Raw genomic sequence first — 17822 nt, forward strand, 5'->3', positions numbered from 1 at the left:
GAGAGCGTTTATGACGGAAGAGAGGGAAACATGTCCGCGACGTAAGAAGAGGTGAAGGAAGTAGTAAGGTGAGCAGTGTGGAGTGTGGGAACTGGAAACCGTTTGTAGCAGTTAGATTAATGTATCTGCAATGCTGAAATGCTATGAGAAGGGATGGAAGCATGCCTACGACATAGAAAATGGTGAAAGAAGTAGTAGAGGCTAGCAGTGCAGAGTGTGGGGAATGTTTGTGGAAATTAGATTAACGTGTATCTAAAATACAAAAATTCTATGGAAAGTGATGAAAACAGGTCCACGATGTAGGAAGTGGCTTAGGAAGTAGTAAATTATGAGCATAGTGTGAGAACCGTCAGTGGCAGCTAGATTAATGTATCTTCAACCGTAAAATACTATGAAAAGGGAACGAAACAGGCCCCACAAAGTAGGAAGTGGTGAAGGAAGTAGCAAAGGCTGGCAGTATTGAGTGGGGGAACCGTTTGGGCAGTTAGATAAATGTAATCTAATACTTAAATGCTATGAGAAGGGAAGGAAACAGGTCTATGACGTAGGAAATGGTGAAGGAAGTAGTAAGGCTTACAGTGCAGATTGTGGGAACTGTCTTTGGCAATTACATTAATGTATCTGCAATCATAAAATGCTATGGGAAGAGAGGAAAACAGGTCCACAACGTAGGAGGTGGTGAAGGGAATAGTAAAGGTGAGCAATGTTGATTGTGGGAATGGATTAATGTATCTGCAATGCTAAAATGCTATGGGAAGAGACTGTAGACTGTAGGTTAAAATGATTACGAAGCACGAATCGATACATACTTTCGATACAATAGAAATTTACAACTGAGTTGACAACAGCTGATTTTTACTCCATAGAGGCTAAATACCCCCGCCGCATCAAACCTGCAGACTAAGCGAATTTCCATTTGCCTGATTGGATTTACACTAAAATGTCTACTTAAAAATATAACATTTATTTCCTATTTAAATGGAATTAGTGTGGGAAAATAAAACTCTTCAGAACTTTCTACAACTTAGTTATATTTTACACTTTAAAAAACAGGACAACAAAACGAACCTTCTCTAAACCCATGATAACCGAAATATCCAAAATCGTAAACATAAAGGACACTAGTCAGCTGATGCTAGTTCACAGCTACAATTAGTTTAACAAGTACTTATGTTTGCTAAATCAGGGAGGGTAAAACAGTTTTTTTTTTGTAAAATGTTAATAGTTTGTAAGAAATAAAAATATTTTCCAAATTTGATCAAAATATGTTCATAAACAAGCAAAATACAACAGTTTACTTGTTCTCCATAAGAATAACATGGGATTTTCCATTTTCACCTCAGGATTATTGCATTTTATTAAATTTATTTCAAAGCATATTTTAGCTATATAGTCCTGCATTAAGCCATGGTTGTCATTAGACTCAATTATTATTTCCTGTAGATTTGCCATCTCTAGATTCAACCGTTTGGCTTGCAAAAATCCCTCTAGCATTTAAAACAGTAGAAAATCTTAATCATTAAACACATTCGAGATCACAATCAATAATCAGACCACTGCATAATTAATTATCTTTAAGAATTTCACAAAGTGTGATGACAATTGGAGAAAAATTCTTATCAGGGATATCTAAGCATTAGTGGCAGATAAGTAAAGTCTGTTATCATATATAGTGGTCGAGCTGCAGTACAAGGTACCACTAATGCTCAACGGTCAGTGCATTTTCCTTAGTCTATGCTTCAGGATGGAGCTTGTTGACAAGTTTGATCAGTTATCTTGTAGGGTTATGTTTGTTTTTAATAACTTAGGCAATAAAATAGTTTGATTTTCAATTTTTAAATAAAATAATAAAATAAGTCTTTTGATTTTTGATATAATACACTAGTGCCCAATGATATTTGTAGGATATAATAAGTAAGTTTTTAAATGAACATTTTTGATAACCAACTTTAGGTAAGTTTAGAATGTAGCCATATGCTTTGTAGGAAGCAATGAGTTTATGTGTTTATAGCTATTTTAATTAACTTACACTGAAAACTTATAACTTCTTCACATAAAAAAAATGTTCTAAAACATTTAAACACTCTTTTACTGTATTTTTAACTGCACATATAAGAAAAATCCAAGATAAACTGGGAACTTAAAAACAGTGGTTTTATTTTAAGCGTAGTGATACACAGAATCACTGCTGACAAAACTCATATGCTGACAAAACTATTTTAAACATATAAACTTTCGCAAATACAGTATCTGACAGTTTCAAGCCAAAACCGCCAAAACTAATGCTTCGCAATTAAATGTCACCCGGATCTTGTTGGTCCATATGTTAAATCCAATTATTAAACTAAAAAATGCTTTATAGATCTATGAGGCATAGCCCTGAGGTAGGCCTATAATCAAAGAAAATAGAACCTAGGTGCTATATTCTGTGCTATAATTGAAAGTTACTTTCCACAATGGTTAAAAGTATTTAAAATACTACCTCAACCTCACAATTTAACACTTTATTCGGGTTGACATTTTCATTATCAAGGTGCTCTTGTCCTTTCCGTGAAACACTGAGAAATAAGGACATTTAATGCATATTTAACAGACATACACACAAAAATACATAAATTAATTAGGGAATTTGCTACACTTTAAGCATAACAAAGTAGGCCTACATATACAATTAGTATTTGATATCTTTATTAATGTTATAAAATTTTATCATAACAATTTATATTTGCTTGGACCGAAGATGACCCGAAATGCTGTTGAAATGCTATATGAATCGACTTGTTATATGAAATGAAGTAGGTACTATAGACGATTTAGATTGGTAATTTATAATAAAAATTACCAAAATAGGCCACGAACTATTGATACATAAACAACGTTTAAAGCGTTTGAACAATTCATAAATTTTTTACTAAAATGTGTTATCCTATTCTTAGCATAAACTAATATTTTGGAATCCAGACAGAAAAAGCAAAACCTATACAGTTAAGACATCAATTAAGTTGATTACGCCTGTAATAAATAAGGTGCAACACCAACGATAACTAATTTGTAAATTACAGTGATGTGTTGGTACGTAAAAATGATTCTTGCTGCTACCAGCGGTTCAAAGGAAAAGAACCAGTACCAAAAACCAACGTTTACAGTTAAGAACTATAGTACATCCTATACTATAGTAGTAGAACTATAGTAGTAGTAGTTAAGAATTATATGCGTTAATCAAGGTTATTGATCTCTTGGTTTTGGATTTTATAGTATAAAAAGTTATTGGCAATTAAAGTTATTTCCCATCAATTGCTTTATTTTGTAAACAACTTTTAATGTAAACTAACCGGTGTCAGTTTGAAATAAAACAACCTTATACGACAACTTTCTGTTATTTAATAGTTAACGTATTCCCTAAACAATGATTAGTATATCTATTAACATAAGAAGGAAATGTGACAAAAATCACACAACGTTGGGTTTTTGGACGTTTGTAATTTTATTTCTTAAGTAGGTAGGCCGTGTATTCTAGGGAAAAGTACCGGTATCAAGGATCGTAGTCGAAAAGGTTGTTATAATTGAGTAGGCGTACGTGCCAAGAGATGGGCTATGGGCCTATTGGCTGTATGGTCCAGCGATTGCATCACACGGTGAGTAGGAACTATGGACTATATATAGTCAATGGTAGGAACAGAAAGTGACACATTGGAAAATCGAGTTTAGCATCATCCGTAAACCTCTGTTACAATTACCCACTGCAGTTGTGTTTTTTTACTTTACACTTTACACAACCGCCATTGAAGCGCCGTCAATGAGTGGAACCTTGTTTCTAAGCTATTCTATTGGCGACGATTATTAATAAATTTAAGATTCCCAGCCGTATACAACACTGATTCAAGGTCGTCTTTCTGGTTATCAAAACTCAAAAACAATTTTATGCACAAAGAATCTCTGGTTCCTGACCTGGATGAAGCCTAGTTATTTAATTTAATTTACGGTTACACTATACTATATTATTCCACTTGCGATTAATTAAATCCTTCATGTAAGAAACACGTTTTTAATCTCACTTGGATGGGATTTGCCTTCAAAACGTGATCAAAAATGGTTGCGGTATTTGTAAACAACATTTGTAAACATATCGGTGACAGCTAGAAAAAATAATCTTGATCCGAACAGCTGTTCGTTATTTCATAGATGATTATGTGATAAAAATTGGACGAAAACTTGACAAAAATCGCACAAAACTGCATTTTTGAACGTCCGTAATTTTATTAACAAATTAGTGAGGCCATATTTTAATGGCTAAAGACACTCTCGCTAATCCAGTGAATACATTAAAATGACTTGGATCTTGATAGGTACTCTCGTTTTCCTGGAGAAGATTGCGTAAAATGCCATCTTGAGTGTTACAGACAGACAGAAAGACAGACAGACAGACAGAAATTTAGATGAGACGTGTTTCGGCTTTTTTAATGTATAAAACCTAAAAATAACCTAAAAATTTATTATTCTGAGCAATGTACAGACAAAACTCTAATTTTATTTATATAGATTTGTTTTTTTTTAGCTCTACAAAATGGTTTGGAAAGAAATGCTGAATGTTATGTTTTTTGGGTCAAAAATGGGAAAAACCTATTTTTACCCCATAAAACCCCCGTAAACCCCCGTTCCCATAGTCCGATCATGCTGGTTCGTTCAAGTTTATCCCGCCTTACACCTTCATACCAAGTTTTATCAAAATCGGACAAATATTACTCAAGTTATCGTGCGGATGGATACATATATATACTTATACTTATAAGTATATAAGTGAACGAATGGTGTTTTCGGCCTCTAGGAACATCAAAATGAGAAAGTAAATTGGTCCCGGGCCTAGGTCTTACCATGAGACCAACGGTAATAGCTACTTCCCTATAGGGAAATTCGCTAAAACGATTTTTACTCCCTTAAGAGTAAAAATGCCACTTAAGATCCACAACGCATGCATTAAAAACGCCTTTTTTTACTGCAGTATGACAAAAACAATTTAATATATACCCTTGATGACTCCGCTCAATTTTGTGGATGCCTCTGCGAACGCCACCTAGTTTAACATATTTGTGAAGGTGTTATAATAATATTTATAGCTGGTGTTTATGTCCTGGTTGCTAGGCGGGGTGTTGTGAAGCTCTTAGCTCATTGGCTGACAAGTTCCCCCCCTCCACCTACCCCAAGGCGTGGCACTGCTATCTGAAGCATCTCGCCTCTGATACCAAGTCCTCTGTAAGGTTAGTACTGTAGTACTACATTTAACTATAATCGCTGTTTCAAAATATTAGGTAAGTAGCCTACTGTGCGGTGTAGTTAAATGTACAAGAGAAGAATCTAGGGTTTTGATACAAATGAGGTTTATTTTACGAGAGAAAATGAGAACATGTTTTTATGAGAGGTGATTCGAAAGAATTAACGCAACAATGGAGATTTCCATATGGTCGTGTGATGGGAATTACAGATAGACTGTTAGGAACAAAGATATTTAAATTAATACAAAAACACAAAGACAACTTGCCTAAACATATAGCCTGCTTTGAAAGAGAATTTACCAGTGAGGGGATGTAAAATTGTTTAAATTTCTCACATGTTAAGGGAATAAAAACACTTTGACAGGCTTGTTTGAGCAAAATAAGGTCTTAACATTGAGGTTCCCTTCCTTGGACTTAACATTTGAGCAGTGTTGTTAAGAGATGTTTAAATTTTCATGACACCAACAGAATTTGTTCGCAGCATAAGTTTTGGGTAACAGCTTGAAGTAAATTATCAATAATGGGTGAGGTATTTATTGGTTCATGAGTAGATGTCAGAGAGGTGTTTTTGATCAGAAAATGGCCAGGAGTGATTGCTTCTTTTTGTACCGGGTTAACTAAAAACTTATTAGTTAACTGTAATATGAATGAATAAATGAATTTATTTCCCAACTGACAAAAAATAAATGAATCAAATATTATATTAACCCACTGTTCCACAAATGTATTAATTTCCAATCCAGCATGTCAAGCTTTTTTTCCTTATTTTTGTGTGTGTTTCTTTCAAGTTGCAGAGGCTTTAGGTATCACATTTCTAACTGTTGGGGTTGACTTTGACTTTTAAAGGAAACCTTTTGTATTACAGCATCAAAATGATTTAAATGTACAATCTGTTTAGTAACTTCACACAGGGGCGATGTCTACTTGTACCGGCGTCTAGTTGTACCTGCTGCATTTTGGTGACAGGCGTCTAGTTGTACCTCGTCCAAAGGTGTAGGTACAACTTGACGATGGTGCGGACGTCTAGTTGTACCTACGTCTAGTTGTCTCTACGTCTAGTTGTACCTCTTAAAAATCTACAGGTACAACTAGTCACGTACGCCACCGTCTACTTGTACCTCATACGTCTGCGTCTACTTGTACCTACGACTACTTGTACCTACGACTACTTGTACCTACGACTAGTTGTATCTACGGCTAGTTGTATCTCCCCTTCAACTTGTCACCAGTTTAAGGGATTTATTTTATTTCTTTAAAAATCATACAATCTTACAACAATTTTTTATAAACAACTTGCTACAAAAGCCAGGAAAATTTGGCTTGTCTGCAGCTCATTGAGAAACCCCTGTTCTTGATAACAATGTAGGCCTACTTGTATCCCTTGGTCAGTGCTTATCCATATTACACTTTAGTTTTCCTTATTTCTTGTCAAGATCTGCTATCATTGTTTTTTCCACTTAAACTCTACCTTTCTATCGTCCCCTACGAGCTGTTGGCCCGTCCTACGTACGGGAATCGAGCAGTCCATTAAAACTATATATAGTTATGTCTATTTCTAATTCAAGCTTAGTGTAAGCAGTTCAAAATTTATTGTAAAGAAAAAGCTGCCAATATTAATTAAAACTTGTGATCGTTGTTACTTTCCCAACCTTTCCTCAAAAAGTCGAGTAGTAAAAGATTTTACTACAGATCGGACGCCAGACAACTAACATTCGATAGAGTTTTCAACCGCTCGACCTCAACTTCATTGTACACTTCATTGTTCATTGTTCACTGGGAAATCCATTGTAAACTATAAGAAATGCACACTAATCAATGCAAATACTTTAAGGTTATGTGAAAAAAAATATTTAAAGGAAGCAGCAAAAATAGTAATACATAATTGCTAGGCAGCGGTCTATTGCAATTCATTAAGGATAATAAACTGCTTGTATATTTAATGATATTTATAAATGTTAAAGCGTTTTTCGGTACTAGGGCTGGACAATTTTAATTACAACTATAGCTGCCATTTCGACCCTGGACAGCAATGCGTAGCTTTCAGCCTCCAATTTACGTCTGTAAAACTACTAAAACATCATAGTGCGGTGAACAATATTTGCCAATCATAATCAATTGACTCGGAACACTGCAGTTCCTGATTTCATTAAGGGTATTATTAAAAAGTACTCGTGCAGTAATCAATTAACTACTAAAACATCGTAGTGCGGTGAAAAATATTTGCCAATCATACTCAGTTGACTCGGAACACTGCAGTTCCTGATTTCATTAAGGGTATTATTAAAAAGTACTCGTGCAGTAATCAATTAAACAGGGTAACGAATTGAAGGATAGATACAACTAGACTATAAGGACGCAAAATACGCGTAGGTACAACTAGTCGTAGGTACAACTAGATGTAGGGACTACTAGACGGAGGGACCACTAGTCGTAGGGACTACTAGTCGTAGGGACAAACTGGTCGCATCCGTACAAGCTAGGTGATACTACTTGTCGGTAGGATACACGTCTAGTTGTACCTACGTCTACTTGTACCTACGTCTAGTTGTACCTCCTAAAAATCTGCAGGTACAACTAGTTGGGTGTGCCACCGTCTACTTGTACCTACGTCTAGTTGTACCTACGACTAGTTGTCCCTAGGCCTCGAGGTACAAGTAGACGTAGGTACAACTAGACGGCGGGACAACGAGACGTGGTCCCCTCACACATGATTTTTAACTCAAAACTTGTACTCAATACTAATATCTAATATTTGGTTGTCTGTTTCAGTGCCTCAGGTCTTTTAGGTGTTCTAGTGGCAATGTTAACTGCCTCACCTCTCTCTCTTGACCTGGACGTCCACAACTGGCTGCTACTGCTGGCTGCCAGTATCTATACTGGTATGCAACTAAATACAAATTTAAACATAATTATTTGTACGATTTATTTATAATGATAAAGCATAATAATATTTTATTATGATCAGAGAATCTACTAATGCATTTGTGTGGTTCATGTCTTTCAAATAGTAACCAAATTATATGATTGACTGGTCGAATGGTTGTGAGATTTGTTTAGTGATACATCATTTTTCATTAACAATTTTCAAGTTGTTTTGAAATAATTTTAAAGATACATTTCTATTTTGTTGGAAAGTCTTCTTCTTCTTTGTGTTTTGCATTTAATATCTGCCTTACACAATGAGTTTAGTGATTAGATGTGAAAAAGGTCCTTCATATTTGAATTAATAATGACAACAAGAATAAAAAACAAACAACTAACACTATACAGCTGAACATCATATTTATAAGCGGTGTAATTGTTGGTTTAATTTATTTATAATTAGCTGGCCCGACAGACGTCGTCCTGTCCTAATATGGTTTTATGTCAAATTATCGTTCATTTTCAAGATGAGCTCGTTCGCATGGCTCAATCACGTCCTGGTTGAAGTTTGTTCGCTACGCTCACTCACCTTTTTGTTGCAAATTAGCCGTTGTCATAAATTTAGGAAAAAATAGTGCTGCACCCTGTTGGTAAACCTGTTAACTTTTTAATGCTATTGAACTTACATCACCTCATAAGGTTAACATGGGAAACTCCAGAGCCACTGGGGCAGAGCCCTTTTGACGAATCTGCACCAAAGTTCACACAAACCATCCTTGAATAATGCTTAATAATGCCTGAAAGTTTCATTACAATCTGTCGAGCGGTTTCCGAGTCCATAAAGGACAAACAAACATAGGCTACACACAATAATTATACATTGGATTTTATATATATAGACAAGTTACTTAGTTATTCATGTGGTTTTTTCCTGTTGATATTGACAAAATGCTGTCTGATGCTAATTTGAGCTACGAATCTATTGCTTTGTTTATCCAAAATGTATCTATTGTTTTGTTTATTCCACAGGATTAGCAACCATGGGATTAAAAGAAAAAGAATTAAATGAGAAAATGGAAAACAAACAGTTGTGGAGTCACTTTCAAGACCCAAAGGTAAACAAGACAGTTCTGAAAAATACAGCTTACAGCACTGTATAAATTTGGTTCTTCTTTTGATGATAGTTTCAAGTTGGTAAATAGTGAGCATTTTGATTTTCAGCCACACCATTAAAATTGTTCTGTTTATTTAGGTATAAGTCTAAATCCTGGTTGTTACCATCCTAAGGTGACATGCTGTTAGAAAGCAAAAAAATCCAATGACAAAATAATTGCAACGAGGTCCACAATTGTTTCTCCTTATGATCAAACCAGCAATCTTTGGATTTTATGATAAGCATCAGCCCTACCCACTCTAACTAGGCTGCCCAATCAGTTATTATAATACACATGTTGTGGTTATAAATACAAATACGGTGTTTGGCTAGCTTTTGTAAGCTGAAAAAGATTGTTAATCAGTCACTTGAACATTGCCTTTTATGATTGATTACAACCAATCTTTGATAAAAGTTTACCTGGATTTGATATGTCCAAAGTAAATATTATTCTGGTTAAACTTATTAGGTATTTTCGTCATGCAATATTATAGGAGATCATCCATAAACCAAAACACTTATGAACTGAAATGCTTATCAATACCAATAGAAATAAGAATATAAAACCACCTCAATGTGTCTTAGACAAAGAAAGAGAAAATAATTGACTGACAGACGAAGGGTGGATAATTGGGGTTGGGGATTTTTTGTTGACTGCTACACAATTCAAACTAACTACAAAGTGATTTACAACGTCTGACATGTTACCAATGAAGCGATGGCAAGATTTTGCTCCTAGAAAACATACTGTATTTCAAAATGAATAATTGCTCTTCATATAGGCCTACATATATAATAGGTAACAATAAGTGTATGTTGTTAGACTTTGGTTTGGATTGAAAGTGTAAACCGGTAACCTTAACATGTGCTTTAGAGTTATATTATTGTTATTATCTTATTCTTACCATTTTAAATCCTGAATAAACAGCCTTCATTTTTACCAAAATCTTGGTCATCAGAAACAAACCCCCCCCCTTTATTTTAAAGGTTCTTTTGTGTAAATAACCAAAATGTTGAAATGCTTCAATGTTTGGGAACGCAATTTGTTTGTTGTAGATGGCTGGCTTAAGTGAGTCACTTCTGCAACACCTTGTGCGTATGTTGTGTGTGTTTGTGAGAGTTCTGGAGGAAGCTCCTGGACCTAAGAACACCAACCCATCACCAGTCAAGCGGCGACCTACACGCTCCTCCTCCCCAGCCAAGCTCACCCCCTCTACAGGTACCTCAAGAACAAGCTACTATACCCATAGCGTTTGTTCAATGCATTAAATGTAGCAGGATCTGAATTTGGTTGTTTAGGTCCTGAATATGTTGTCTTTTTGTTAACATTTTTTTTTTGTTCCAGGTAGAGTTTAATATTAATATAAAGTATTTAGTTTCTGCACCCTTGTCTGCAATAAGTTTTAGTAAGACAAGACCAACATGGTATTAGACTTATTCACCTTGGATAGTTTTATCAAGTTTATTTAAAATCTTTAACAAAATTTAAAAAGTTTAAATTATTAAATCAACAAGTGTAACTTTTTTGAATATATCAGGAGTCTGTATTAATTAACTTATTATAACTCTATTTGTACATGACTGATAATGTAGTTTTTAAAGTGATATCACTGTATGACTGTTGTGGTATTTTTTACATGATTGTTCTCTTCACATTTGTAGGTGAGAAAGACGCTGGGAAGGAAGAGAAAGGAAAGTTTGGTAATTTCACCCATCTTCCTCACTACAGCAAACTTTTTGATAACCTACGATCTGCTTATACCAATCACAAGGTACCAATTACAAGTATCTTAATCATTGTATTCTTTAAATAGAATGGTAAAAATCATATAATGCTACAGCCACACAATGTGTGTCATCTCATAAAAACCTTAAAAAATACTGATGTGTCTTATGGCAATTGTACAATTTAGACCAATTTCTAAGAAAGGGTAAATTTGAGATTCAACCAACAAAATTGGTTAAGCAAATAAAACATTTCTTGTTAAGTTATGTCTACCATATTATGGAAATTGAGCCAACATCAAGTATTTCATAAGTTATGAAAAATAAGAATAAGAGTCAAGATAAGTTAATATTGTACTCAGGTACAATCCTGATAATGAGCGAGTTGGTCAAGTGGTAGAGTGTAGGACTTTCTGAGGTCCGGGTTCAAATCTTGCCAAATCACCAATGCATTTTATCTAAGTGGTTTATGTATCTATTAATTTCAACAGTCAAAAATCAATACCGTACATAGATATGATAATGCCGCAACGCCTAGGTAATGAAAAACTAATGATGTGAACGAGTAATGTAAAAAACGATTCTGGGATCGTGCCTAGCTTCCTAAGGGAAAAAATCCTGATAATGAACTTGTCCTCGATGTGCAAAGTAATAAGAGATTGCGAGGTGTGCAAACTTAAGCTTTTCTGAGTCTGGCCTCCAGCTTTTTTTGAGCCAAGCTATTGTATAAATAATGTATAAATAACAAACTTTTTTATAGCAAAACGTTTTTAAACGCACTAAAAAGTAGAAAATAATTTATAAATATGTAGAGAGTATAAATACCTGTAATATTTAAAACGAAAAACGTGGGGTGCATGCAATAGATAATTTACAATTACCTTCACCTATTGAACTAATGTATTATTATCAATTGCATGCATCCCACGTTTTTCGTTTTAAATCTTACAGGTATTTATACTCTCTACATATTTATAAATTACTTTCTACTTTTTAGTGTGTTTAAAAACGTTTTGCTATAAAAAAGTTTTTTATTTATACATTATTTTCTACTTTTTAATTTTTAATGTGTGTGGATGTTAAATATATGTCAAGCATCTATACCAGATTAAGACAGAGGCATGTGGGAAATCTAAGGTTTATTTGAGGTTCTCTTCATATAATTATGTATTAGATTGAATGTATGGCCTACCTACTAACTATAAATATATCAATCTATTTAATTTATTGTTTACTTAATAAAATAAATACATTGGTATCATACACCTTTAAATCTGCAATCAGATTTTTCATCTTTATTTTGAAATGTTTGTATGGGAGCATAACCTGTACCTCTTAACCTCTGCTCTTCGAACTGTCAAATTTAAGTATTTACATCTGACTTAAATTAATTGATATATTTACATTCTTTCAAAATGTAAACATGGAAAATTTGGAAGCCCATGGGGCGTAGCCCAAGGGAAATATGAAAATTAAATGCTATAATATTGCATTGTCATCCATTTGTGAGCTATGTTTCAAATTTCAAGTCTCTAGCTCATCGGGAACTTCGTTTAAAATTGATATCAAGATTTGTAGGAAAGCGAGCTAATAAAAACAAGCCCATGGGGCGTAGCCCAAGGGAAATATGAAAATTACATGATATAATATTGCGTTGTCATCTATTTGTGAGCTATGTTTCAAGTTTCAAGTCTCTAGCTCATCGGGAAGTATCAAAATTTGCAAGAAAGCGAGTTAATAAAAACACGCCCATGGGGCGTAGCCCAAGGGAAATATGAAAATTAAATGATATAATATTGCATTGTCTTCCATTTGTGAGCTACGTTTCAAGTTTCAAGTCTCTAGCTCATCGGAAAGTTAGTATAAAATTGATTGCAAAGTTTGTACCGGACAAGAAAGCGAGCTAATAAAAATGTTTTAATAAGCTATATGATAATCATCAACTCACACTATGTGGCTTATTTGTACATGTCTCTTGCGGTCGCGGGGACATCATCATCATCTCCCTTAATTGCTATAACATCGTGAGTTTTTTATCGTGCAATCTTCATTGCGACACTTTCAATTGTTGTTGTTGTTGTTGTGTGCAGACGCAGCTGGAATGTGGTGACAAGATGGCAGGACTGCTAGGCTCAGTACTACTTTGTATCAGTCAAGTCTTGGAATTCTCAACCCTGGCTGAGACAGGCAGGTGTGCTGAGGAACTCTTGCTATATTTACGAGTTGTTGTTTCATTGGAACCAACCGCAAGTGTTGCTACGGTGCAACAGGTAAATATTGCCCTTCTTGTATGCAAGGCCGGGAATGATAAAGTTATTTATTTTAAATGTAAATCTTTTTCAATTGTTATGTTCAAGATGCCAAGAAAAGCTTTATTGGATTTTCTGGTTTTAAAAACTCTTTTTAAATAATTTATAAACGGTATACTTTATTATGTATTTTAAGGCACACACTTATTTCCACCTTATAAATCACAACTTTCTGATTCGATCTAGTTGAGATTTGATGTACAGTATAGTCTACACTTTACAATGTCAGATTTTAGTCCCAATATCAGGATAGAGAGAAAAGTAAGATTAAGTAAAGAGAGTATCACAGGTTTGAAATTAATTGTGAGTCTGTTGTGATGACAGTGTAATCACGAATAGTCATGCTTGAGAAAACCCAATGTGAATATCCTCATTTTGATAATGTTTCCAGTTCCTATAGGTGATAAATATTTTATTTGTTGTATTTTGCAGCTGTTGAAGAGTCTGTTTGGGTCCAACCGTGTAGCAGCTTGGGAGGAGGAAGGGAAGATGTCCCTGCCTGAGCAACACTCTCCCTCCCATTGCAACACCACCACCAACACACTGGGCTTCTATGATCTCATACTTCACAGGTTTCTTCAACAAAACACATCACCTACAGAGTCTGACATCCTGCCTAACAAGTAAAGCAAGTCACCTTTTCCCTTGATTCTATTGATCTTCATGATCATAAATGTATCTACAAACTAATACTTAAAGTTTTCTTAGTTTTAGCGAATTTCCCTATAGGGAAGTAGCTATTACCGTAGGTCTCATGGTAAGACTTAGGCCCGGGACCGATTTACTTTTTCATTTTAATGTCCCCAGAGGCCAAAAACACCATTCGTTAAAATTTTTATATATGTATATATATATATATATATATATATATATATATATATAGATTTATATATATATATATGTGTCCGTGAACACGATAACTTGAGTAATTTTTATCCGATTTTGATGAAATTTGGTTTGAAGGTGTAAGGCGGGATAAACTTGAATGAGTTCGCGATCCAGCATGATCGGACCATGGGAACAGGGTTTTATGGGGTAAAAATTGGTTTTTCTCACTTTTTACCCTCAAAACACAAAATTTCCCAATTTTTCTCCAAACCTTCTTAAAGAGCTTAAAAAAACAAACAATTCAGTATATCAAAGTGTTTTTGTACGGTTATTGGTTACGGAGAAAACTAAAAAAATTGTAAATTTAAAATTCCCATGTTATTCTTATGGAGAATATTGTAAAATGTTGTAGTTTGCTTGTTTATGGATATATTTTGATCAAACTTGGCAAATTTATTTATTTTATAGTAAGCTATCAATATTTTACTAAAAACACACTACTTTATTAGTTTCCTTGTAGCAGCAAACCTAGGTACTCGTTAAACCTAATGTTATTTAAATAGATCAATTGAAAATCAATTCGGCCAAATGGAAATTCGCTTAGATGGCAGGTTTGCTGCGACGGGGGTATATTTATAATTACTTTCTTAATCAAACAAGTACATTAAAATAACCACTATATTTTCTAAGTTTGAAAATATACTGGTTCTGAGTTTTATTTTCTTCTACAGTATTTAGTTTCAGCAAATTCCCCATGTAAAAACAATAATAAGCTATTACCGTAGTACTCATAGTAAGACCTGGACCCAGGATCGATTTACTTTTTTGTTTTGAGATCCCTAGAGGACAAAAGCACCATCGGTGCAAATTCATATATATTTATATTTCATTTATATAATATATGTAAATATATGTGTTTGTCCGTTAGCAAGATAACTCAAGCAAAAATGATCCGATTTTGATTAAATTTTGTATAAACATGTAAACCTACATTTATTCTAATGAGTTCGCGAACGAGCATGATCGGACTATGGGAACGGGGGTTTTTATGGGGTAAAAATAGGTTTTTACCATTTTTGACCCTACAAACACAAAATTTCACAATTTCTTTCCAAACCATTTTGTAGAGCTTAAAAAAAACAAATAATTTAGTTTATTGAAGCGTTATTATGCGCCAAATGATAACTGAGAAAATTCAAAAAATTTAAAATGTCTATGTTATTTTTAAAGGGGAACAAGTCAACTGTTGTAGTTTTGCTTGTTTATGAACATATTTTGATCAAACTTGGAAAATACATTCATTTCTTACTAAACTATTAACATTTAAAACAAATGTTTGTTGTAATCTTTACCCTCCCTGTTGCAGCAAACCTAAGTACACACTCAATAACTAATTCTATTTAAATAGGTAATAAATTTGATATTTCTAAGGAGACATTTTAGTTTACATCCATGAAAATTCTGTTAGTCTGCAGGTTTGCTGCAGCGGGGGTATTATTTAACTTCAACAGTTTTTTGTGTGCCTTAGCTATATTTGATTTATCTGAGTGCATCCTGAAAGATTAAAGAAGATTTTGAAACTGTTATTAGTCCTCTTACAACGTCCCACGAGTAAAAACATGATTTTGATCTGTTTACCATGTTCCCATTTGTATTGTTGGTAATACCCTTTTTAAGCTAGCCCTAATGATCAATATTGACAGTATATAGATTTACTAATTGTTGATCACAACAACTTTTTAAACACAGCAACGAGAAAGAAGCTTGGAACCAAAGAAAGACAGTTTCCATCATCAAGGGTCTGATGAAGAGTTCTGATCGCCATGCACTAGCCTCTTACATCCGCCTGTTTGAGCCCATGGTCATACAAGCACTGAAGGTGAGACCAAACACAACACACCTTATTTATAGGATTGTGTCTGTTTTCTATTCTGTAGAGGTGATCGAAGACAATTTAGAACTTTTAAACTATACACACACATTTTTTTAGGAAATTGACTACCTTAACGAGTATAACAAAACATATAATAAAGTAAATCACAAGTATTTTTTTGCTAATTTTAAAGTGGTTGGTGGGTAATAGTTAAGTTAAGGAAAATTAAGTTTTTCACCAAATTAATTGTTGGCCTATATTTGTTTTCATTCAAACATTGATTATATTTGTAGGCCATGTTATCAAGTGATGTTCTTTGTTCTTCTCTTATGATACTTTGCCACCATCAAAGAAAATCCCATCCTAAAAAATTACATAAAAAAATCACACTTTTTAGACTGAATTTTCAGGTCTTGGATCAATTCTACAATAATAATTCAAAATGGTTAAACATGTAACTATATCTGTTTGTTTAAGCAATACACAGTAACCAACAATGTGAGGCTCCAGGTGGCTGTTCTATCTCTTCTGACTCAACTAGTCCAGCTGAGAGTCAACTATTGTCTTCTGGACTCTGACCAAATATTCATCGAGTTTGTGTTGAAACAGTTTGAGTTTTTGGAAGCTGGTCAAATCAAGTAAGTTTCTGACTAAATTATCTTGCATTTATTTTTGTAGTACCAGGAGACCGAGCTTTGGTCATTTTGAATTAAACATTAAATTTATTAGATAAGCTATTTAGCTAAATTAAAGATATTTATTATGTACGTTAATCAATTTGAACAAATGTTATATGATACAAAGAAAACATTATAATACACCTTTATAAATACATATATTGCTATAAAAATAACCTGTTTCAGCTGTTTTATTAACTGCAGCTACAAAAAGGTATTGACGATAACATGGGTACTTTAAGGGGCTTTAAAGTAGGGCAGAAACTGGATTTTTCCCAGCCTTGTGACGACAGGGTATTAAAAAATATTTATTTTGAAAATCTTGAATTTAAATTTCTTGCGGACATTTTTAAAGTTGGTCAAAACAACTTGCATGTTTTTTTGGCACTGTTCTATAAAAAAAGAAACAAAAAAGGGATGGGAATTTCATATTAAGTAATTTTGGACCGTGAAACATCAATCTAATCATAAAACACCACTAGCTAACTACAGAGGTATCTAAACTGAACATCACTGCATTTAAAAAAATGTGTATTGTTTTAAGGTTTATTACAGCTTACATTACATTAAAGCTTACATAATTTCAATTTGAATTCCATAGCAAAATTAGGAGAACAATTTAAATTTTCACCATGTTAAGTAATGCTTTTGGTTAATATGCATTTTAGGGTTTGCACGCGATTTTTGAAATTTTTTTCATTCTACTCAAAATTCAACGCTGATTCCGAAAATGAAGTTCTTTTTCCGCGGAAAACGACCATAACACGGAAAAACAACCAAAACTACCAAACATCTTTTTTTTATCAAAACACGTCATGTGGGTACTCAAATTAACCGGAATATTAAGCAGATCACGAATATGCAATTGTTTTTTTTTTGTCAAATAAGCGAGATTTTTACGAAAATGTGATACTACCAGCAATAACCCCAACTCACTAGGGGACAGGTGGGAATTCGGGGTTTTGGGTGGGGGAGACATCTAACGTGGTTTATCATTGGAAAATTAGGCGGGGGAAAGGGTAATTTAATGTGTAAAAAGGGTAATTTAACGGGAAATAATGGGTAATTAGTCGGGTGAATTATGGGAAATTTGCTTGGAATTAAGAAACTTTTCCGTACCAACCT

General features: G+C 33.9%; 1 protein-coding gene across 1 annotated transcript in view; it reads left to right on the forward strand.

Moving 5' to 3' along the window:
- The window catches only part of LOC128984097 (huntingtin-like), a 108041-nt gene that overhangs the window by 31463 nt on the left and 58756 nt on the right, over nucleotides 1–17822 (forward strand). Inside the window, exons 16-24 of the mRNA XM_054403379.1 lie at nucleotides 5140–5255; nucleotides 8040–8149; nucleotides 9162–9247; nucleotides 10342–10504; nucleotides 10948–11057; nucleotides 13101–13280; nucleotides 13752–13942; nucleotides 15897–16026; nucleotides 16498–16658. Of these exons, the coding sequence (XP_054259354.1) occupies nucleotides 5140–5255; nucleotides 8040–8149; nucleotides 9162–9247; nucleotides 10342–10504; nucleotides 10948–11057; nucleotides 13101–13280; nucleotides 13752–13942; nucleotides 15897–16026; nucleotides 16498–16658 (1247 nt within the window). The remainder of the gene's footprint in view (nucleotides 1–5139; nucleotides 5256–8039; nucleotides 8150–9161; nucleotides 9248–10341; nucleotides 10505–10947; nucleotides 11058–13100; nucleotides 13281–13751; nucleotides 13943–15896; nucleotides 16027–16497; nucleotides 16659–17822) is intronic.

This window comes from Macrosteles quadrilineatus, unplaced genomic scaffold (genome assembly GCF_028750875.1).
Source record: "Macrosteles quadrilineatus isolate MER2022 unplaced genomic scaffold, UCM_ALF_1.0 Scaffold_2__2_contigs__length_208266976, whole genome shotgun sequence".
Lineage (NCBI taxonomy): Eukaryota > Metazoa > Arthropoda > Insecta > Hemiptera > Cicadellidae > Macrosteles > Macrosteles quadrilineatus.